At 42.2% G+C, this 23,840-nt stretch overlaps 1 protein-coding gene across 1 annotated transcript in view; it reads left to right on the top strand.

Moving 5' to 3' along the window:
• Positions 1-1,281: 1,281 nt before the first annotated feature.
• mdfi (MyoD family inhibitor) overlaps positions 1,282-23,840 on the top strand; it is a 35,050-nt gene continuing 12,491 nt past the window's right edge. Inside the window, exons 1-3 of the mRNA XM_086198948.1 lie at positions 1,282-1,677; positions 3,642-3,810; positions 20,397-20,528. Of these exons, the coding sequence (XP_086055074.1) occupies positions 3,693-3,810; positions 20,397-20,528 (250 nt within the window). The 5' untranslated portion in view covers positions 1,282-1,677; positions 3,642-3,692. The remainder of the gene's footprint in view (positions 1,678-3,641; positions 3,811-20,396; positions 20,529-23,840) is intronic.

Below are 23,840 nucleotides of genomic sequence, written 5' to 3'. Positions count from 1 at the left end.
AACTAGTTATTGTGATACTGTTTCGGTTTCGCCCAGTATATTTTTGCTGTTCTTTCAAAGACGCTTGCAAAGACTTTCTTTAACTTAAAGATTCTTTGAGAAATGAAATGAATGAAAAACTGGAAGAACACACATCTTTCGTTGAGTAGCTTTTCGGTCAAAACGAGTAAAAGCTACCAGTCTGAAGCTTTGATATGTGGGTTTGAAAGGAGTGGGAGTGTCTCACTTTCTTCTAATGTTCTCTGCTGAGGCTCCGCAAATGTCTCTGTGAGCAGTGTAAAGTGGGCGGGGCTAACAAGCCAGAGCAAAGATTCATGGGAATATCGTAGGATTCTTTGTTCATCATCTGTGACGAACTGGCTATCAGATCCAGCTGCAACCATACTTGTTATATTGTTTTGCCATATCCTTGTGAAAACGGTTCATATCAGCCATCCATGAATCCATCCGTTTTCTATCCCGCTTCTCCGTTGAGGGTCAAGGGGGGGTGGAGTCTCTCAGCTGACATTGGGTGAGAGGCGGGGTTCACCCTGGACCCTCACCGGTCGCACGGCCATCAGGAGCAATTAGGGGTTCAGTATCTTGCTCAAGGACACTTGGACATGGTCACCGGGGGAAGTGAGGATTGAACCAGCGACCCCACGGTTTCTAGAAGGCCACGCTTCCATAGATTAATGCCACCCCCCCCCCCCATTTCATATCGTGTAAGTCAATAAAGCTCATGGTAACAGTATAATTATTCTTTATCTCAAGTCAGCTGTCTCACAATTTCAAGTATCTTGTTAAAGCAACTTATCTCATTATCACGAAGTAGTAAGTTTTATTATGTCTTGATAAAGAAATAATATCAGGGTTAGAAAAAAATATAATTCAAAGTTCCAGCCTTTCTTAGCTTCCGTACATCTGGCTGCTAAAAGAAACCTGAAATATTCTGTACAGCTGTTTGTTTTTTTAATATATCAGCAGCATATCCATATTCAAAACGTACTGCACGACTGATAATCAATACTCTGACAGTTTTACAGTGATTTTCTCGTTACTTGCATTGTTGCCCTCTTCACAAAGTCTATTATTATTAATAAGAAAACATATGGTTCCCGGGCTCATAATTCCCTGCTATGAGAGCCAGCCTAGTGCTGAGTGTCTGGTTCGGGTTAAGGGGTAATTATATGACAGAATAGTTCAGCCCAACCAGTTTGTAGCCTGGAGGAAGCACAATCACTGCTGACTGTAGTTTCCTGTCCAATAGTTGCAGCGCACAACTCAGACAAGTAACTGGAGTAAAGAGAGCAGGGAGGACGAGCGCACTGACGGATACTGCTCGTTTGAAGAGTGAGACAAGTTTGGTGAAGTGAGAAATCTGCAGTCCAGACACAAAGAGTGATCAGCGAACCGCCTGCAGAGCTTCCCAAACATCTGGTCTCGTGGAGGAGGACGGGGCGAGCCGGAGAAAGTTTGGGAGGCGGAGAGAAAAGTATCTCCGCTAGTGAAATATGCATTGAATCGGGAGTTTTTGGGGGCATCTACATGAACCGATGAGACAATTCATGGTCGTGTGAAGTGACAAGAGTGGAGGGTAAGAGGAGGGCAAAGGTCCCGGAGAGCCAGAAGTCCACCTGGAGCGTCAGAGAATGAATTAGCCAGGCTCGGCTGCACCGCGTCCCAGCCAGAGAGAAGGTAAGCTGGCTTTCCTGGGCTGTTGTTGTGGATGAAGGCGAGTTGTTGTGCAGTATAAACGCAGCCAGATGAAGGATCCCCACACGGAGCTCGCTCGCGCTCAGCATGCACGGACTCGTCTGCGAAAGCAGGTCGCAGTCAAAGTAAACACAATCCGCCCGTTATTCCTCCCACACCAACGCTTGCCGTGATTACACCCAACTCGAGGACGGAACAAGCGTTTGAAAAGCCGCATATTCTCTTTTAAAACATGTGTTTGTAAGATAAAAAAAAAAAAAGTTCGGCAACTGTTGAAGTTGTGACTCTTTCCCCAAACTTCTCCAAACTTCCCCGAGTCCATAAATTATTCAGCAGCGACACTTCTTACACAGCGAGTAGCGGCTCACCGAACTTCACGTTGTGTTTTAAGAAATATTTATCAAAGCTGTCGAGATTTTTAAGGGCAGCGAGTGCGGGATTAGACCGCGGGAGCGCGCAAACAGCTGCCCAGCTGTGCAGCTTTGGCAGGGCAGGCGCGCGCCAAACACACGTTGGCACGTGACACACAACTCAGCTGTCTGATAGAAGTCTGGAGGAGGGACCCGAGCCAGACTTTTGTTTTGCTCCTGTTAAAACGTGCCGAACCGCCTTAAATTAATCAGTCAATAATTGAAATTGTTAAACTCGTCAAGGCACAGTCGTGGTTTCATCGGTTTTCGACGCTCTTCCTGTAGTGGACCTGCACTCTTGGTTCTCTGCGCTTCATTGATGTGTCATTTTAACCGTTGAACAAACTTTAGGATATAAATGCGTTTTTTCGTGAAAATTTCTTCGTGATCCAGCGTGACATTTCATTTGCCATCAGAGTTCCGCAATTAGCATGAGGCAATAAAATAATACAAATGTGAAAAAGGTTTTATTTTGTAGAAAGGCAAACGTTTAGGTGTACTAAAACCTGGAAATGAGTGCTTCCATCATCTGAAAATTAATTTACGTTTTTTGTATTTTTGTCTCATACCCCAAATACACTCTGTGGTTCCCATAAGCTCAAGAGTTTGTAACATTTTGTTCTATGAATAAAATATAGTTAAAAGTGCACATAGCTTTGAGGGAAATTAGGAACGTGCAGTTCTCTCTTGCACTTAGACTTATTTGGACTGTCTTTTTAATAACATGTTATTATATTGTTTTGTTCTATGGTGTGAAACATGCTAGTAAATATCACACTCCTTCATTTCCCACCATTGGTTTAGGATTAGAGACTAAAAACATGGTCATAGACATTGAACATCATCGAGCCAAACACAGACGAAGCAAAAGTTAGCTCGTTAGCTGCCCGCAGCCTAATCCACTTGTAGCACAACGTTAGCTTTACTGCCTTTTGCCTATGCTAACATCCCCTTGGCTGTTGGCTGAGGGAATCCATGTAGATGCTAACTTATGGGTCGGACTACAAAAATACACCTGCTGCACTCTGTTCTCCAAGTGCTGTGTTTCATACGTTGCAATGAGTGTTATCATAATTTGTCTTCTCATCGTTGCTGCTGTCACATTGTCTCTGAAAAGGAAGCCATGTGATCAAGCCTTAGTGAAGCACGATCACTCACAAAATAATGGATGGGTTTTGATCAAATTAGCAGTAAAAATTATTAATGCTCGAGCAATGATGCACTTTTGGGGACAAGCCAAGGCCACTGGCAGGATGTAGGGTTTTGCGATATTTGGTGAGTCATACTGCAATTGCAATTTGATGTTTTTTTCTTGAATTACTTGTACAACATAGCTCTCAAGAGATAAGCATGAGTCATTCTAAGTGAGCGATTAGGCCTTTCTGCTGGAGACAGGGAGGCAGTTTCTAGGGATTCATCCTGGGTCAAGCTGGGTGTGACTACACCTCTCGCTATGAAGCACGTCCAGGACAGTGAGAAATCTTTCATGTCATCCACTAATTTGAGTAGTAACATTGTGGATATTTCTTCTGTCAGGCTCGCTCCTTGGCCCCTCCACCTCCTCCCATAGGAGCCAGGCCTACGCCCATGGATGAGGAGAGGAATGTCCCTACCATCTCCCCAGAGCCACCTGATGATGGGGACCCAAACCCCACCACAGAGAGTCCAAACAGCAGCCTGAACCAAAAGACGTGTCCCAGTAGAGGTAAGACACACGTGGCAGCAGAAGAACTGCTCCACTTTCGACGTGTGTTTGTGTGAGAGGAGGGAAAAAAACACGCTGCAAAAGTTATGTGATGGGTCAGAACATGTCTCGAAGAGGCCAGTACTCCTAACTGCTAACGTCGAGCTCAGCAAGACCTCCTTTGTTGTTCTGGGGTGTGTAAGCCTGAGTAAACCTGAGCGCTGCTGGCTGCGGTGATGAGGATTTTTTTTTATTATTATTTTGAGAAAGAGGAGCAAGTAGATTATGGTGAAGAAAAGACCTTTATATGTTCCGTCATGTCCCGTGAATCTGAAATGACTCCAGTCCACACCAGAATAAAGTTCTTTGGAACTTATTTTCCTTTTTCTTTCTTCTTTTTTGCAAATTAAAGGAGACCTACCCAGGGATGCACGATCATGGATTTTTTTCTCTTTGGCCAATCTTTGATTTAGTGATATTTTTTTATTTAATTTAGAAAAGTGCACCCATACATTACTTACTTGCAAGGAATACAAAGATGGGTGGATCGGATTCAATTATTATTCAATTATTCAAATATAATTGACGCAGTGCAACATACACAATACCAAATACTACCTATGTATAAAAGCAAGTATGATACTTAGATTTTGTATATACTGAAAATACATGTAGAGCTTTGAACTTTGATAGGTGGTACAAAACTTTATTGATAGTCTATAGATCATGTATGAACCCACTGAGACACAGACATGTTTTTAAAAAATGACCGATTTCTACCCCTACCGACGGTGTGCCGATATTAACCTTCGTCCCCGTTCCTTTTCTGCAAAACATGAACAGACCAATCAACTGATTAATTGACTGATATGATCATAATTGCAATTTGCCCGGCCCGATTACAGGACCCCAATCAGAGATGATTCGATGGCGAGCAAAGATGCCCCTAACCAGACGTGAGGGAACAAACCTGTTTGATATAAAGACAAATCAAGTCACCGTTGTAACATTTATCACCCTGAAATACAAAAAGAAAAGATGATTTCCCCTGAAAATCGAGTCGAATTGCCAGGATACGATTTCAGCCAAGCAAAAACCTGTTTGGGTGGCTGTAAGAGATGAGTCCCTAAGGACGAGAGAGTCAAGAATACATAGATTCTATAGTTTGGTGCTGCTACTTTAACGCCGATCCCGTCTTCACTCCTCTGTTCTTTGTTGTGTCAGTCTCAGCCTGCTAGCGCTGCTCTCCTTTAGCCTCCACACGTGCTCTGCTGCAGAAAACAAGAGGGTGAAAATTAGCTGCTGAATGTGGAAATTACTGTACACGGGCAACAGTGAGTGATTTAGCGAGTAGTCACAGAATGGCTTTAATTGAATATTAAGTAGAAATCATCCAGGTAGCCGCTGGATTCAGTCAGTTGCTTTTTTTTTTTTGTACAAGTTAAAATAATAAAAGTTTCAGATCACATCATCTGACACTTTTGAGAATTAGTGTGAATTCAGGCCCAAAGTCAACTTGTGTGATGTGCAGCCAAAGTCTGCACTCAGCCAAAGATAGTTTGTGAGTGAAGAACCTTCACTCTTTTACATTGCTGGGTAACTCTCTCTCTCTCTCTCTCTCTCTCTCTCTCTCTCTCTCTCTCTTCTCTGCGTGTGTGTGTGTGTGTGTGTATTTTTTAGTTCCAACAAAAAGCCAACAGAGTGAAACAGTGATTAAATCTTATAAATAGGGCTGAACGGGCTGAAAATAAATGAGAGTGCGACATGACTCATGCTTCTAGAAGGAATAGTAATGTTTGCTTTTCATCTCACTGAAAAACTGAAAAATGACGATGACAATGATGTCATTTGTGTCAGTTCGTGTGAAACGTCATGCTGTCGTGTCACATTTGTACGACGTGACATCTCAGTAGCACCATAACGCTTCAGTTGTTGCGCAATACGTTTTGACTCAAAATCAGTATATGTCTTCAAGTTGACTTGCATTTTTTTTGTCTTTTATAACTTTTTCATCCTAATTTACGGTATAATCTGAAATGCCTGCAGTGTTTGGATCATTAGCAAGTGAAACCTAGTTGGCCAGGTGTGGTAGCTGCAGCTGTTAAGGACTTGTAATGATGAAATAATTGTGGTTCTGACTTCCCTTGTAGGAGTATTGACTCACGTGTCCAGACGCCTTATCAGTGACTCATACAACAGTGTATTCAAGTATTTGGAGATTTGGCTGGGGGGGGTTGAACCGACTTGGAAGATCTGAGGGGTCAGGACAAATCCAGTCCAGTGGAACAGTCAGAATCACCAACTGGACTCCTGGGAATTTGGGAATGAACCCATGACCGTTCTCCTTTGTGTGGTTGGTCATGGTAGTGAGGGTTGAGTGACAGTGGGGTGTGGGCTGGAGGGCTCGGATCACTTCTGAGCAACAGGGTGCTTGAATGACTCATCCAGGACTGGGCAGAAATGAATCTGCTTCCCTGAAGCTGAAGTGAGAAATCTGTGCCTGTAGATCAGCAGGTCTTTTCGGGTAACTGGGGCAGGTGTGGTTAACAGTTAGAGAGTTGTGCAGCAATTTAAGTGACTTGTTGCCCTGGGAACCCTGGCACAAAATATCTTTGTTGATTGATAAAGTTTTCTTTTTCTTGTCGTTCTCTTTTTAACTGCAAGTCTCAACCCAGTCTGTTATGATAGAAACTCCACACACACTCACACTCATCGCTGCTGTCTGCAACATCGTGGTGTCGGAGTGCAAGTACAGCATCGTATTTAATGATAATACCTCGGTGAAACATTTCTGAGATATTAAAAAGCAGGTTTGTGCCTGAACACGCTCTTGTAGCTGTGTAGACTTTACCCTCCGGAGGCCATCACAAACCAAGACCTCTCCTACTGAAGTTAGACTGCTAGTCTGGCTGACTGATCTTGTGTGTGTGTGTGTGTGTGTGTGTGTGTGTGTGTGTGTGTGTGTGTGTGTGTGTGTGTGTGTGTGTGTTCTGAGGGTAAGTAGGTGAGCCAGGGTGGGGAGGAGAAGATTGGTCAGGCTACCAGTGAGGGCAACAAGGCCCTGCTTTCAGTGCTCAGCTTCATCCCCCACCCATTCCTCTGCCGGCAGGGCTTTGGGACAACACAACAAACATAACCACAGTGAAAACACACACATGCGCGTGCATGCGCACACACACACACACACACACACACACACACACACACAAACAAACAAATATCTAACTGAGCTTGACTCAAACCATGGAATTCTTGAATATATTGTTAGTTATAGATAATGTCTTTCAAACACAGTGTGCTCTGTGCTTTCGCTCTTCCTGGTTTGCTTGGATGTTGTACAGCTCATAACAGTGTCCCTTTTTGCCACGGAGCCCAAGGTTGGGGCCAGGAGACCGCAAATTAAGGCCATTCACTGAGTGAGTCAACGAAGATGAGTAGGAGAAAACGTGCACACCACTTGCTTGATATCTGTCTTTGCTAGTGCAGGGAATCCAAGTCCCTAACGAGAAAAATATTAACTTGAAAGAAAGAAAACAAGAGGTTCTTGCAAACACTTGCCACTTCTACATTTATTTATTAAAAGTGCCAATGTTTCTTTCTAAAAGTGACAAGTAATCAGAAACAGGCATCTCCTTTTTTCTTTTTACTCAGTCACTCACTCACTGACGTGCAGTCCCGCTCTTGACTTTCAGTCTCCCTTTCTCCCTTGAAAGGTACATCTTCCTTTCTTCTCATGAAACAAAAAGTGGTGTCTCACTAGAGCTGAACACTCAAGAATACGTTCTAGAAATTCATACTGCAGAGCTTAGTTATTAGCTGTGGTTAGAAGTCAATATCTCTATGATATTTAGGGAAATTGCAGGTGCGGGCTGCAGCATTGTAGGTGGCTGTAATACACCTTAAAAACCAGTTGGCACCCAAGAAGGAGAGAACAAATGACAAGCTGATCAGTATGTGGCCACCCAGAGCTGCCTTGGAGAATTGCACGTGACAGTTATGTATCATTTTTAGAATTCAGGATGATTTGTAGAGTTTGGGTGGCACTGTAGGCACTGTGCCATGCTAACTTGGCATGCTAATGGAGTGAGTCACTGGTGCTCAGCCTCTCTGAGAGTGGGAAGATGGTGCTGCTGGTCCATGGGGCAGGCTTAGATCGCCGTATCAATGGCTTGGATGGATTAAGTACTAGATATTGTTGGAGAGGTGAAGCCCTGCAAGCGGTGACAGCTCACTGTGCTGATGAACTTTATCCGAGCTGCCAGCTGTAGAAGTCCTCATGGTAATTAAGCACGAGATACACCATATTTCCATAGAACATCCCAAAATTTTCAGCTACTGCGCTGTAGCTTTCCATGTATTGGCGCTTGGTTCAACTCCTCACAGATTTTGCAAGTTTTTCACTTCTCAGAGTTTGGGAAAAATCATGGAAATCCGCTCCACAAATACATGGAATATGTTGTTAAATGAAAAAAAGAAGAAAAAAATGATGGTTAAGCTTAACCTACTAAACAAATTTGTATTTAAGGGGAAGTGAGTTTTTTTTTAAATCTTTTTTCTCGTGTGTATATGTATGAAAACTGGCCTCACTTGCATGGAAATTGATTGATTAAACCGTATTAACCATGATTATTGTATTTAATTCATATTGTAAATTATCCTTACCTCACGCTCTGGGCTGTTGTGGATACCTTATCGTTAGCTGACCCGCCGACCTGTGCACGTCAGTCACCCATCGCTCCTCCTCAGCTCCTCTATCTTGTCCAAATGTGGTCACGTCAGTTGCAGAAAGCCGATTACGACCAAAACTCAAGCCTCCAAACCGATCGGTGATGTCATTTGGGCTTCATCCCCAAAGTGTCCTCAGTAGTTGTAGCCACTGGGATAAATTGGCAATATCCTTGTCCTCTGTTATATCAAAATCAATCTGATGCAACAGACTTGGTGAAACTTTTCTTGGGTTTGGATCAGACCACATTAAAGTCTCATTGATTAATTTCTCTGGTGCTTTTTAAGCCACAGTTTAACTCTTTAGCGGCCAATCACAATGCACAACACGAGTGTGGAGCTTTTAGCCAACTTGTCCTCCTTTAGTGTGGTAGCTGTCTATTCTGCTGCACATGAATCAAGCCCTGCTCAGTCAGTTCAAGGCCACTGAACGCTGCTGTGTGTTGACAGATGTGCGCTCCTCGCTGTTGAGGCTGTTGCTCTCACTCTGGCATGAAGATGCAATGAGGCTGTCTGTTTATGTAGGAACCGCACATACTGACCGCTCTCCTTGGTTTTTTTGTTGTTTTGTTTTGTTTTTTTCACTACTGGCATCTCTCTTACACTATTTCAGGGAGTTTTTCTTAAAACAGAGAAGGAGAGAGCCATAGTGAATCATCATTTTCAGGTAGCTTGCAGTCAGCTTTTGTAAACAAGTGCAAATGATGGCTTTTCCTTTTTACCTGTGATTACAGTGTAGAAAATTACAATAATATCACGGCATTGTTCAAATGGGCTGAAAATATTCAAGAAGTACTGATAGACTGAAATAATTACACCAGTTTTCATCTTGAAAAACCACAAATAAAACCTTTTTTGAATAAACATGAAGATGACTCATAAGATTTGAAGTGTTGCCCTCTTTCTTTCTTTCTTTCTTTCTTTCTTTCTGCTGCTCTGCTCCTGCTGCTTGCAGCCCACATTTTCAAAGCTACATTTTCTCCCGGATCTGCTTTGCGCCTGAACTGTAACTTTGGTCAATTTTTTTGAAGGGCAAGAGCCTGCTGTTGCTTTCCAGGGTTCAACTGTCAGGCTAGTAAATGTAGCGACTCACTCACTTTATCCAGCACGTGGTGAGAAGAATGAAAGTCATTGTTTTTTGAGGTTTTTTTTTTTTTTCGTTTCGCGGAGCTGCTGCTGATGAAAGCAGCTCAGGAGTGAGGCGTCTCTCTTCTGTCTCATCTCTACTGAGAGTTGCACATGTGCAGCAGGATCACGAGAAAATGATTAATAAAATAATTTGCGTATAGAGGCGAGTGAAAATGGACTTTGGAAAAATTGACTTTTCCCTACTTTGTTTTCCCAAACAAAACAAAACAAAAATCACACCAGAGACAGTCAGGACTTTTTGTCTCACTCTTACATCCTGCTGTGTAAAATATACAAGGATGAAGAATCCCGTGTTTTCATTGATGCGTGTTACATGTTGCGTGTGTGCTGGGGCTCTGTCGTCAACTTTGATTAATTATGGACGATGGTAAAGTGCTGCAGTCACATTCAGTTTTCATGATAATTAAAATCTTAGAATGTAACTGTCAGGAGTTTTAACCACCGAGTAGTGGCAGCCATTTTCTAGTTAAACTTCACACATGATTTGGATGTCAACATTTCATAAACCTTAGTCAGGATCAAGGCCTTCACTCTTCAAGGTGAGGATGCAGCCATTATCAGTGAATACTGCGCCTATTCTGTCTTCAATTTCATAAGGTTTGTTGTCTTTTTGTGGAGACAAGACAAGTATATAATACCAAGTACACACTTCTCCACTTCAGGTTCAAATGCTCTCATGATAATAACATTTGTGTGCTGTATGTGACAAGAGTTGTCAGAGAAATAAACTCAGAGGGATTTGAGGCATTTTAACAATGTATTTGAACTACAAAACCGAACCTGCTTTCTTTTCTTTTACTTTACCAGCTCGCAAACTTTTGAGGAGTACCTTCCGTTCCTTACTTGTCTGCTAATCCTCCTCATAAACTCTTGATGGGTCATGTCAACGTGATGTGATAGTGGGAGAGCGAGCGGGCAGACTGTCTTGTTAAAACACTCGAGCCACGTTTGTAGCCACAGTGACAAAGCCAATGCTAAGCTCTGCGTGTGTGTACTTGTTGCCTCAAGTCCACAGTTGTCCCTGAGGCGTTAGCCTATGTAGAACAAAGCATCTTTAGGGATTGACGCCTTCCAATAATGCAGAGGGGTTTTTTTTTTTTTTTAACAAGGCAGTAACAAACATGTATGTTTTTAGTTTTGTTTAATAATCAAAAATTTGAAAAGTGATAGCGATATGTGATACATACATATTAGACTTGTTTCAATTGGTGATCAGATCTTTAATCAGCTACTGAATGGAAGTAAAGTGATTGTTTTTCCAAAGAATTGGATTTCATTATTTATTTTATAATTATTTAATGTCAAGCAGGAATTTGGGAATTTAGCAGATGTCACTCATCCTGTCAACAGGATTAACTTCATATCAAACCTAACTAACAGTTGTGTTGTTAACTAGTTATGAACTATTACAAGTTTTATAAAAGCAGCATTTCATCTGCCTGACTGTCAATAATACCGTATTTTCCGCAATGTAAGGCGCACCCAAAAACCTTGAATTTTCACAAAAACCGACAGTGCGCCTTATAACCCGATGCGCCTTATGTATTGATAAATATTGGTTAATTATGGCTACCGTAGTCAGGGGGCGTCGCCGAAGTAACGGCGGTAAAAACGGAATAGTCACTGAACTGCCAGACAACAACAGCAACACTGACTCGGATAATGACGACTTTGACGAGACGGAACCGGGCACGTTGGATGCCGTACTAGCCCAGCTGTTCAACTCGGACACGGAAGAGGAAGAATTCGATGGATTCGTGGATGAGGAATGAACTGAAAGAGTGAGCTTTACGTGTTTCTTTCACGTGTTTACAACTGAACGAGGCTGGGAGATATTGTGAATATGGACATTAACGTTTGAACAACGTTGAGTTGTTTAGTTATTGTTATTTTTATTATTGCTTTGCACTGTTCCGAGAGTTACTATATTGTGATTGCACTAACGTTTTGTTTTTTTGTTTTTTTTACCGTAGCGGTATCAGACTGTTTATTTACGTGTTTACTGAATCAGGGAAAAGTTCCCCTTCACGTTTGTGAATGCACTAACTTGTTTTGGGAGTGAACGGAGTTGTCAGAACGTTGGTTTGTATTCTAATGAAGTTTGACCGACTGACTTATCTGACTGTTTTGTTGACGTTCCCTTTAGCGCAGCTCCATCTAGTGGATGCATAACGCAGCCCCAGCCACGACAGTCGTTTATATTCTACAGTATGCGCCTTATAATGCGATGCGCCGTATACGTGAAAAAGTTTTAAAATAGGCAATTTGTTGGGGGTGCGCCTTATAATCCGCTCCTTATAGTGTGGAAAATATGGAAATGGTCCCCAGTAACTGGGACCAATTACGACCTTTGTTGTGTCATTTTTATTTGCATCCTAGGGTTTTCCTCACCTGTAACTCAGCTCCTCTGTCCATCATGCTTGCTGCCCTTTACTTTAATACTTTTACTTGTACTTTAATATCAACAAAAAAACACCATGATTAATGTGACCCAAATTCATTGGTTACTACCTTGGGTCACCAAGTTGGAGAAAAACATCTTCATCGTCTTTGAACAAACATGTCTGTAGCCAGCCTATCCCAGCTGACATTGGATGAGAGGCAGGATTCACCCTGGATGGGTCACCAGTCCGTTACAGGGCCATCAGGAGCAATAAAGGGTTCAGTATCTTGCTCAAGGACATGGTCACTTGGGGAAGTGAGGATTGAACCAGCGACCCTTTGGTTGCTTGAGGGTCACTCTACCTCTGAACCACGCCGGCCCTACTATAAACACAATGTTAGCTTATTCCAGTTACACATTTTGTTGTGTTACAATTTATTTTGTTTACCTGTCAAAGAAACGGCATGAAATGAGGTAATAAAACAGAAGCTTACTAGAAAGCTAGGCTAATCTGGTCTTTATGGACGTATTGACCTGAATTTTTTTTTGCACTCCTATCATTCCAATCCTGTATGCTGATTCTATGCCTTCACTTATTTTCTTAAACATTATGTTTTGTCCATGTGTTAGGTGTTGGATATCATAGTAAGCTCAGATGCCACATGCTATTAAGAGGAATCCAGGCAGAGGCACAAATCAGAGGTTTAGTGGGTCAAAATGACTTGTTCGGTTCCACAGCCAAATTCATCCACAAGTGACCTAGAATCTGAGAGTGAATTAATTTGAGCTAAGAGTGTAAAATAAGTTTTCTCAGCAGTGTAAACTTCAACATCTGTCCAATGTCAGAGGTGGATGGAAAATAAATTGAACTTCTCACTTTACATTTTCATGGTGAATCATGTTAAATTGTCTGTGGAGCAAATGAATGGAGCTTTTAGGTCTCAAACATGGATGCCCGGAATATCCCTCCCACTTTGAAACTCTAATACAGAGGAATTTCCTCTCAAACAACCTCAAGGCTAATGTGCAGAATTGATAACCTCATGTCAGGCTGCTGATGTGTGCATTTTCGTATACATTTTCAGTGAGGGTGAATGTCAATGCAAGCTTGAGCTCCTTGTGTTAGACACGCCAGTGTGATGCTCAGTTAGCTGTATTTTCCCAGGAACCAGAGGAATCTCAAAGACTAAGCAACACAATTAAATAGCCCTTAAGCCTGTTCAACAGCAGACAGTTTTTGTCTTTAATGAGCTTACACTGCTTCATTCTCTCAGCAGTTATAATCTCTGATCTTGGACATATTCCAGTGCTGCACTCTTACAGCCCCTAGTGTGTGTGTGTGTGTGTGTGTGTGTGTGTTGAGGGATGCTTGAGTTCATCTTTTTTGCTGGACCGCAGCTAAACAGTTGTTTCTTCCTTTCTTTTCTTTGTGTGTGTGTGTGTGTGTGTGTGTGTGTGTGTGTGTGTGTGTGTGTGTGTGTGTGTGTGTGTGTGTTCATGCATGTTTGATGAAGAATACAGATCTAAAAACCCACACTGTTGCTGTGGTTGTGTGTTCTCTCTTTGTATCATCTTTTGTCCTGGTCAGGACACTCGTGGTGTGTGTGGTTTCAATCAGTTCCAGTCATTACCGCTGGCTGGAGAGTTACTACACAGTTGTCTCCTCCAACTTTGCATTGCTAAACATTATTCCACCTCATCTCGTTGTGGCTTCCCTCCAGGTTCTCTCGGCTCTTATCCTTTTAGGTTTTACAGATCAGTCAGGAGGGCGTAAATGTGCTCTCTCTCCCATTTGACTGTACAGGACTGCAAATGCGAATCAGTTGGTCATTGGTCTTTAAAAGGTCCAAATATAATAAAAAAAAGCTTATCCTAACCCAGCATTTGCATGCTTATGTTTTTAAATGATGTAGAACCCTAAAATATTCAATGTGCAATCAAGTAAATAAGAAACATCCTGAAATGCTGATTCAAAAAAATCAAGGGCCGCAACTAGTCAATGACCCATCTACTAATTCATGTTTGTTTCACTGACTGTGACTGTCCATTATTTCATTGCACTTGCCAAGAGACTTGCACGTGAACATATTTTGATAATAATAATAATCCCATAATGTCAGAGGAGGTTGCTTATGTGCAATACGTCTCAGTTAGTGATATCTAAACCTGGTGGATGGACCCAATAAACATTTCCAAACCCCCAAAACAGCACTTGACTCAAAAAGTGTATTTTGCATTTTGTCCCTCCTGCATCACTTCTTTTTGACTCCATAATGTGGAAAGAGCCACCACGTATATTTAGCTTGAAGCTATTAGCATCCCTCTCAACCAACACCAGCAAAACTGTCCAAAAAAATGTCCAATTATAAATTCAAGGACATCATCTGGTATAATTTTAGGGGGAAAATTTTGTTTTTCTTAGTAGTTGGTTGAGAGGGTCACTATATTATTCAAGCTAAATATACGTGGCTGGTTCTTTCTGTGTTATGGTGTTACTAAGAAGTGATACAAGAGGGAAAAATCTCTTCATGAGCTCCAGCCATGTCTCTCCTCCTACAGCATTGAAGGTGGTATTGATTTTGACTATGACAGAAAGTATGGAAATATGTTTGCAGCAGGTACAGTAAGGGGTTGGTTTTTTTCCTTATCTTTTCATAGCTTGCTCCATATCTTCTTCTTTTTACATGTGTCATGATTCCTGGACTGAGAAATATAAGCTGACTGCTAGTACCTGCAAACCACTTGCTTGGCAAGTCACTTAGAGCTGGAAGAGGGAAGCAATACAAATACTTTGTCTGGTGCTGAAAATTGTCTTAATCTAGTTCCTCTGTTGTACAGGCGCCATTGACGCTCCTGAGCCTTGAGCAAATTCTCTAGGCTTGGACCTCCCTTCCAGCTTTCTTTAACGAGGTCCAGAACCCAGCATGATATCCTGCCAAAAAACATTTCAAAGGGATAAAATGAGACCCGGGGCACCTCCCGCACTGCAAACACCAGCACACTGAGCCACCTGTCCCAGTTCTGATCATCTTTGTGAACGAAACTGTGAATCACTGACTTCTTGCTTATATTGATACGTGTGATACATGCTAGTTGTAACTGACTTCATTCCCAGTAGCCTGTATAGTTTAATCCGTGTTTGTATCATAAACAAGGTACCTCAGTGAGTCAGGATCTCTTTTTGGATCCAGAGAGGACCTGAAACAGTGCCTGTGCAACTTCTTTGGAGAGATGGTGCTCAGGGGCTCTCCCTTGGGGTACCGCAGTGTGTAGTAGGACTACCAAAAACAGTCAGATGAAACCCATGCCAATGCATTCAAATGGAATGTCAGTGAGGGATTATAACTCCTTATCACTTAGTTGAACTGTGGAACTCATTACTAGAATGCTCAAGTGGGAAAATCTTCATGGAAGGCAAGATGGGACAGTGGTGGCCCTAAGGGCGGCGGTCTACAAGGTCCAGGATGGTTCGTCTGATCTCCTGGTATCCCTCAAAACAAAGCTATCAGGCCGATTTGTCAGAAGAAATCTGAATTTTAGCAGCTGATCAGTCAGTTGGCCGTAATTCAGTCTCTGTATTATGGTCATTCAGTCTTGTAACAGACAGAAAATGTGTATAAAGAATCGCTCTGTAGGAGATTTTGCTGTTGATGGAAATAGAGTAAATAGGTGAGCACAGACAGTAGAAGAGCAGCAGCACTTTAACTCACATCATCTTCAAATCCAACATGTTGCCAAAGACATTTCCCACCTGAAATTTTATCTTTTTATCATGTTGGTAATTACTAATGCAAGTTGGCCCCCCTGACTTCGTCTGCAGAATGTGTCACAATCAACTCAGCGTTTGCATTGTAGAAGTCTGGGCTCCTGCAGAAGAATTAGCAAAACAGTAGAGATGAGGGGGAGGTGGATTAATAGGCAGAGGTGATGCCTGGAGGGAAGGCAGACTGAGTTTACACTCACCTATGTTATCCATATGATTTTGCTTTATTAGTTATGGTTTCTGTTTACTAAGAGAGCAAAATCCTCCGGATCGCCCCACTGACACGTGTACATACACCGAAACTGAAGACACACACACACATGAACTAAAATATACATGAACAAACAAACACACATACTCAGCCACACATGTAAACACACAGCCAGGTCTCCTCAGTGTTTCTTGATTGCTCTGGTCTGATTTGAATTAGAGGCTCATCTTTCTCAGATCTCAGAAATGGCTCTGAGCTCGAGCGGTTTGGTGGTTTGATGCTGATGCCAACGCACAATTGGTTGAAGGCCTGCTTGGATGGCACTAGGGGTTTGGTGGGGATGTGTTTAGCTCCAACAATCGTGGTTAAGAACGTTTACAGAGGGAAAGCATTGACTGAGTCAGGACCTGCACACGTTTAACTCATAGCACTCCACCGAAAGAGACTTCAGCTTAGATGACTGCACATATAGATATTCTGATGACACATTATTATTGCACATCAGAATTTCCCAAACAATAGCAGAGATGCTCCCTTTAACTTCAACACAAAGTAGTGCTACTTTAGCTAAAACTGCATTTCTCACAACAGATTTCTCTTCAAATTATTGTTGTGGAGTCATGGAATCCTACATTGAGGAAAACTGCCTTTTCCTTTCACAAAGTATGCTTACGCACGCCATTCGTGTGGCTTTGATAATGGCATAATGGCCTCGGGAAGCAGCTTCCACTGAATGAGAATAAAACTCCAGTATAGCCAATAAATGGCACCTAAAGCAGTTTTTTGTTGCGATTATGTTTCTGTTCTCTATATTCTTAAAAAACCTGCCAAATGTCTGCATTCATTAAAGTCAATAGTAGCCTGCTGGCATTTAAATGAAATATATGTTTTTAATGATCAGTTCTCCACATTTTTTGGGACAAAATGGAGAACAGCTGCATAGAATAATGGAAGCGAAATGATTTCTGATGTGCTAATTGATATTTAACATCAAATATAGATTGGTAATTAGAGTTGTGGGGGCTGGGGGGGGCGAATGATGAATTGTACACATATTAACTTGTGAGATTTGAAATGGTGTACAGTGGTGTTCAAAGTCCAATGAAATAAGCAGATATAGCAGAGATATGAAGAGGAATGGATGTAATTACAGATAAAGATGTATACTGCTTGTCAGTGACATACATAGTCTTGTATGCACACACGTATCCAGACTAGAAATCTGGCAGTGTGGAAGGCAGCAGCTCTCACTTGTGGCTTTTGTATCTGAAGCAGGCTGATTGAGACTAATGGATCCAACATGGAAGACAAGGCCTTAGAAATGGCTTCCACATGCAGGAGACAATCACACAGATAAAGCAAGAACTAGATGTTCAAGGGTAGCGCTTGAGTATGAGTTACGTCTGTGTGTGTAAGTGTGTGTGCGCACTTGCTTGCATGTGTGTGTGTGTTTACAGGTAGTCTAAATGAGTAGGATTTAAGTGCCACTGTCTTAACGGAGCGGAAGAGTAGGAAGCTCCCTTCAGGTCCTGTTTACATCTCATCCAACTTCACACGCTCTGAAATCCCACCACACACAAAAATGCTCACAAACAGACAGACTCCTGGAAGCGTAGAACACCTTATATAACCCAGTGATTCAGACCAGTAGCTTTGATATAGACTTCCTTTATAATTCTGGACAACAGAGATGGAGCTACTCCATTCAGACTGATGGTGCTTGCAGAGTTGCAGAGTTCACAGTTCCAACTAGAAGTAGCAAAGGTTTCTTCATTAGCAATATGAACAAAATCTAATCAATGATAGAATTGATTTGAGTTGTTATTTATTGCAAAGTATGCACCAAGTGTGCTGGCATGGCAAAGGTGGTCCATAAACCATTGCAAACTACAAGCTCCTCTGACATGAACATGGAACACGATGACATTTGTTTTTCTACATCAACACTGATAAAGATTTTTCGAAAGAGATCCGAGTTTAATAAAACACAACACAAAAATGCGAACTAGAAGTCATCAAATGCTGTATTTATATTGGAATGAAAGGTCAGAAGAGCTGCAAGTCAGTTCCGTCACATGAAAGTGTGCTTGCGACCGTGTTAAATGTAAACCAGAGACATAAGAATGAAATAATGTTGTTAGTATTAATCATTTAGATGTAATTACAGTCATGATTTTGTATAGTCATGGGAGACCTCAAGATGAGTGAACTCATGAGTAGATGATGAAGGTTATCTTTGTTTGTTGTTTATTTCAGTTGTCTGCTCCTGCTCCTCCTCCTCCTCCTCCTCAATAAAAAGATGCACTACTTTAAGACTTTAATAAAACAGTTCAGTTTGTTGTTCAATCAGTAGTGGAGCAAAGACATCCCTCTACAGCACATTGCTTCATTTACAATTACCAGTTAAGTCTGGTGTGGCACCATAAATAATCTCAGATATTGTTAGACTGTTGTTAGTTGCAGTTGTATTGTTTTTTTGTTTTGTTTTTTTAACCATTCAACTTTGACCCGCTAAGTCCTGCAATTAATCAATAAGTTTTGATTCAAATTTGAGCACATTAATGTCTGACAAATCAATCCTTTTATGACATCATGTCTTGCCTGACTCATAGTAGGCGGTTTGTTAGCGGCACAGACTAGCTGCTGCCCCGAGTGACCGTGTGATAACCGTTGGCTTAAATGTCCAAGGGCGACCAAATGTTGCTTTACATTTGTAGGAAGTGCAGTCGCCTCCGAGGGTCTCTTTGACTCGTCCGTGTGTGTCTGTGTGTGGAGGAGGAAGAGCGGAGCCCCGCCCACAGACAGCAGCACACGTAACTGACACCAATGGAACTAATAGCATAATTTTTCCAAGGCAATGTAACAAAAAACACTTAGGTGGTGCCCTCATTTTCATTCCTATTTTGGCAAATTCCACAATCCATTCCATTTTTATGATTAAATTTTGTGAATCTGTTTTTGTTTTCCGCATCGTGCAAATCATGGGACGTCCGAAAATTAATGATGACGGTGATAATGATGATCAGCTGAGCTCCAAATGAAAATGCAATCATATTCACATGACAAACTTGGATCATCATCAGCTGATGATCAGCTTTCGTTTTGGGGGTGATAATGGTTTCATGTTGTTGCCCGGACCACCATATGTACCATGATTCCTTCCTTCGTAAGGTACACGACTAGTGTACATTCGCCGTAGTATCAGTGCAGTTGTTGTATTTGGGGAAAAAGCAGAAGGGGATTCTCCCAGTTACTCACCTTGTACTGGGTCACATTGTTCTCTCTATCACTCAGTGTTGTCTTTTTCTTGAAACAAAGTCAATTTTTACTTTGAGAATTTATACCTTTTTGTGTAGATACTATGTTTGTAAAAGTAAAAGCGTGACTTTATCTGTGGAGTTCTACCAAATAATTTGAATACATTTATCTATAGCAAGGACGGAATGTGACTGTCAGAGGCAGAGGACAGAAATGAGAGCACAGATAGAGAAGTGAGCCGGAGTGGATAGAGTAAATAAACATAGCCGGGAAGTGTTGAGTCCATACACAGGACGTGGTTTGGTTTGTGTGTGTGTGTGTGTGTGTGTGTGTGTGTGTGTGTGTGTGTGTGTGTGTGTGTGTGTTTATCAAACCCAGCTGGCACCCATTTGGCTAGGAATGAGTCTGCACCTCTCAGAGGCCCAAGCTTGCTCTGCTTTGAAGGCCTCTGTGTAGTGCATGTGTGTGTATGTATGTATGTGTGTGTGTATGTATGTGTGTGTGTGTGTGTGTGCGCGCGTGCATAATAACAGCTTCATTAAAAGACTCCATGGCACCGGCAAACACATAAAACACCCAGACACATATTTACTGTATGTATGTTATATGTACGTCCTCTCATATATGCATTTAAACACACATACGTCCACTCTAAAACACACTCAAACCCCCACACACGTGTGTGCGCACACACACGTGCGTGCGCACACACACACACACACACACACACAAGATTTCAGGTTTCACAAGCGTGCACAGAGACCCCTAAACAGTCCCAAGGGGTTGGATTTAACTACTTCCAGATGCACGTTCAGGACAGATCAACACATAGACACACACTCACACACACACAAAATCTTCTGCTTTGTTGAAGTCAGCAGAACAACTCTGTTTAAATAAATGAAGTGCCAGTAGATGTGGATGACGGTGAGTTGACATGTTTACTAGAAGCAGGAAAACAGCTTGTATTTGATATCTGTAATATCCACGTGAAACGCAGCTTACAGGAAAGAAAACCGGGAGTGTGAGTCACCTTCAAAATGAACTCATCATCACCATCAACGTAGTGTTTGGTTTAAATTGTGCATTTTTTGTGTGTGTGTGTGGTTTTTTTTTAGATGTGGCCAACACCTACACTGAGCCCCTCATATTGAGGTCAAATGTCCCCCCAGAAAGGTTGCCAGGCGACAATGGAAGCAAAAGAAGCCTCCCACATTCGGAGCTCACGACACCAAGCAAGAGAATCACATGTGAGTAAATAGCCCACTTTCACACACATGCACATTCACACATAGAGAGACACAAATGGAGAGAGACTGGTGAGAGTTGTATTTCCATTGCCGATCACTGGTCTGATGAGTCACATTGTCCTGACCTTTAACAAATACATATGCACACTCACAGACGGAAATATCCACATTGTCAGCTAAAGTAGGTTAAGTTCTCGATTTGCGAACACAAAAAAGTCTCCACCCAAATCTCCACACTTGAAATGAAACACCTCTCCTCCTCTCTTCCACTTCCTTTCGGCTTCTCTGCATTTTATTCTTGGTCTGCTTTGTTGAAGCTGGTATTGTTAGGGTATTACCATGACAACGGTAGGTGAGCGAGACTGGCGGACTGTGGATTTTTACTTCCATTTATGTAAGTCTCCTTTAATTATTCAGAGTTTAAGGGACATCTTGGTATCACTGAGCTTGAAATAAGTCCCAATTAAATCTTAGCTTTACTCAACAGGAAGCCACAGTCCTGATGTCACTTAGCTCCCTCCAGCTTCTAAAACTAACCGCAGTCTCTTAGTCAAAGTTTCTCACGTCAATCTTTCTAAAAAGTAAAGTGAGTGTCTGGGATTAGTGTTCATTTACAAAGAATAAAAGCCGTGTATTTTTGTTGCAATAATAAAACGACAGCTCTTATTTTTCCAGCCAAGCATGGCTCTTGTTACATGTTGTTATAGCCGTTTGTTTCTTATTGATGCTAACTAGCGTTCCTGGTCCATCATACACACACGTTGTGGTTCAGTAGGGCCGTGGTCAGGCCTTCGAGCCCTTTTACAATTAAAAACAGTTGACTGTCTGTTGATTGTTGGGTCAGTATCCGTCCTAAACTGTTTGTTTTTATGCTGTCTGCTTCTCTCTCCTTTGTCTCCACGTCTCTTCTGTCCCTGTATCAACGTCGTCAGCAGCAGAAGGCCTGAAATGCACCTGGTTCGTCCTCATGTCAGCGTAATGGCAGATGCTGCAGTCCATAATCCTTATAACCATTTAAACACGTCCGTCAACACGCAACACGGGTCGCAGGTCTATTTTTTTCACATCCCATGACGACATACTGCTCCAGGCATTCACAATGACAGCATCGCCATAGAAACCACACCATTTGTGCCAGAACCATAGACACACACACTGTATGTATTATATCTACGGCCAGAACAAACGGAGTCAGAGTGGCTGGTTAGAAACCCAGGGTTTAACATCGTCACCACTGTTAGGAGATTCATGCTGAGATATTTTAGTCTGGCTTATATCATTGTTGCCCCCACGCCAAACCTCTACATCCACTGTCACTTTTCTCTCCATCTCTTTAACTGAAATTAATCTGTGTCATATTTAATGTGGTGGCCATTTTACATCACAGCATCGTTGGTTCGATTCCTACAGGGGACATTTCATGGCACCCTCTTTCATTTGGTTTTGTTGGTTCAGTTTTGGCCACTATCAATGAATAATGCCAGAAATATTCATAAAAATAGACTTATTATTCAATCTGCTAAGGGCCTGGATTTATGGGAAATCATTTTTATGGGCTGCTTAAATCATGCGTATTAAAGTATGTTTAAGTTAAAACTTACTCCTGATCCACAGTAGACAATAGAGGAAACCACAGAACATGTGGGCTGGGCTGTGACATAACCTAGAACTTGGATTCCATCTTGCAATATTGGCACTACTTGTTTTAACTTACATTGTAAAATTGCTTGAGAAGAGATGAAGGTGCCTCACATCCTTGGTTATCCATTAACTCTCTGCTCCCCAAGTCTAAACTACTTCCTCAAAAAAAAGTTGTCGAATTGTTCATTACTCTCACTGGCTCTATCAGCACCTCTCTGCCCTACTTCGCTAGTGTGGAGGAGCACAACACCTGGAAGTCCTCCTTCCTGAGATCACCGGCCGCCACAGCCCATTTCCCCCCCTTTTATTAACAGTCCTATGATTCTATCTCAGCCAAAGACAGGGGGAGAGAGAGAGAGAGAGAGTGAGAGAGACTCTTTCACTCTTCTTGTCTGCAGGAGCTTGACTGCACCTTCTGTATCAAAGCCAATGCTTACGCAAGTATGCTGTCATTATGCAGACATATATTTTTCTTGCTTTCACTCCAGATTGAAATAAGTAGAATCTCAACCCAATTCTCAGCCTAGTTCTACTCTGTCATTTACTCACTCACAGGACTCAGCTCAACAATAATAACACCCACAACTCTTGAGCTAGGGTTGCCTCCTTAGGCTGTCAAAAAATATCAAAATGTGTCTAAGTCCGTCCTTACTGTCACTGAAAGACGGGAGGGTGAGTGACTGATGAATGAAAGGAAGAACAGAGAGGTGAGAGGAAGGTTGGATAAACTAACATGTATGTCAGAAAACTATGAGCATTTTCCTGGAATCCAGGCACAAACATAACAAACCTGCATTGTCGTAATAGCTGGTTTGTGGTAACTGAATGACCGTCAGTTCAGCCAGGAAATGGATAAGTAGGTGAATGGAGTGTGTTTGGTGCTACGTGTGAGTAGGTGTGTGAACGTCTGCTTTCTCCGTCTGTGGTTTGGCCTCTACCTGTCCTGTCTGCTGCATGTGCCTATTTTCAGGCTCACGCTAGAAGATGCAATAGACTCTTTCATTCTCTCTCTGCGTCATTTTACATCCCAATAAAAATCTATGAAACCCACCAGTTCCATATGCTGTGCAGAGAAGGTTATGCAACTATAGTAGGCTCAGACAATGTACACTGCCTTACTCTCTTTCTGCCTCCCCATTTACATTCATGGACCCCTCTCTCATCATCTGTAGCCCCTCACTGTTCTTCAGCACTGATCCCTGCTCGTCTGCATAAAGAGTGATCATATATGAGTGACTCAAGCTGGTGGTGAGGTCATGTGTGAAATCTATGGAGGGGAGGAGAGCTGGGAGTTGATTGTGAGTGAAAGGGTGAAGAAACAGAAGCAAAAACAGAAAATTCCTCAGCCCGTATGTTCTGTCTTGCAGTGATGACATCAGAGTGGTAGTATGTCTGGCCCTGGGCCGATGTGTGTGTGTGTGTGTGTGTGTGTGTGTGTGTGTGTGTGTCAGAGAGAGAGGGAGGGAGAGAGAGCAGACATAGCTGGTAACATATGTGAATGTGTGTTACGGCCTGAGTCAGATGCGGAGACACACTTCTTGCCAGTGATGTCACAAACACACTGCTGCCTTTGACGTCACACTCACAGCAGGATACACATGTTCACAGATGTTGAAGTACTTTGACTCAACAACGGCACATGTAATTCAACACTTACAGGTTCACCGAAGT

This window comes from Aulostomus chinensis, chromosome 3 (assembly GCF_037954235.1).
Source record: "Aulostomus chinensis isolate RoL2024-O1b breed Wild chromosome 3, RoL_Achi_v1.0, whole genome shotgun sequence".
In the NCBI taxonomy this organism is placed as follows: domain Eukaryota; kingdom Metazoa; phylum Chordata; class Actinopteri; order Syngnathiformes; family Aulostomidae; genus Aulostomus; species Aulostomus chinensis.
This window is presented reverse-complemented; position numbering and strand designations above follow the sequence as displayed.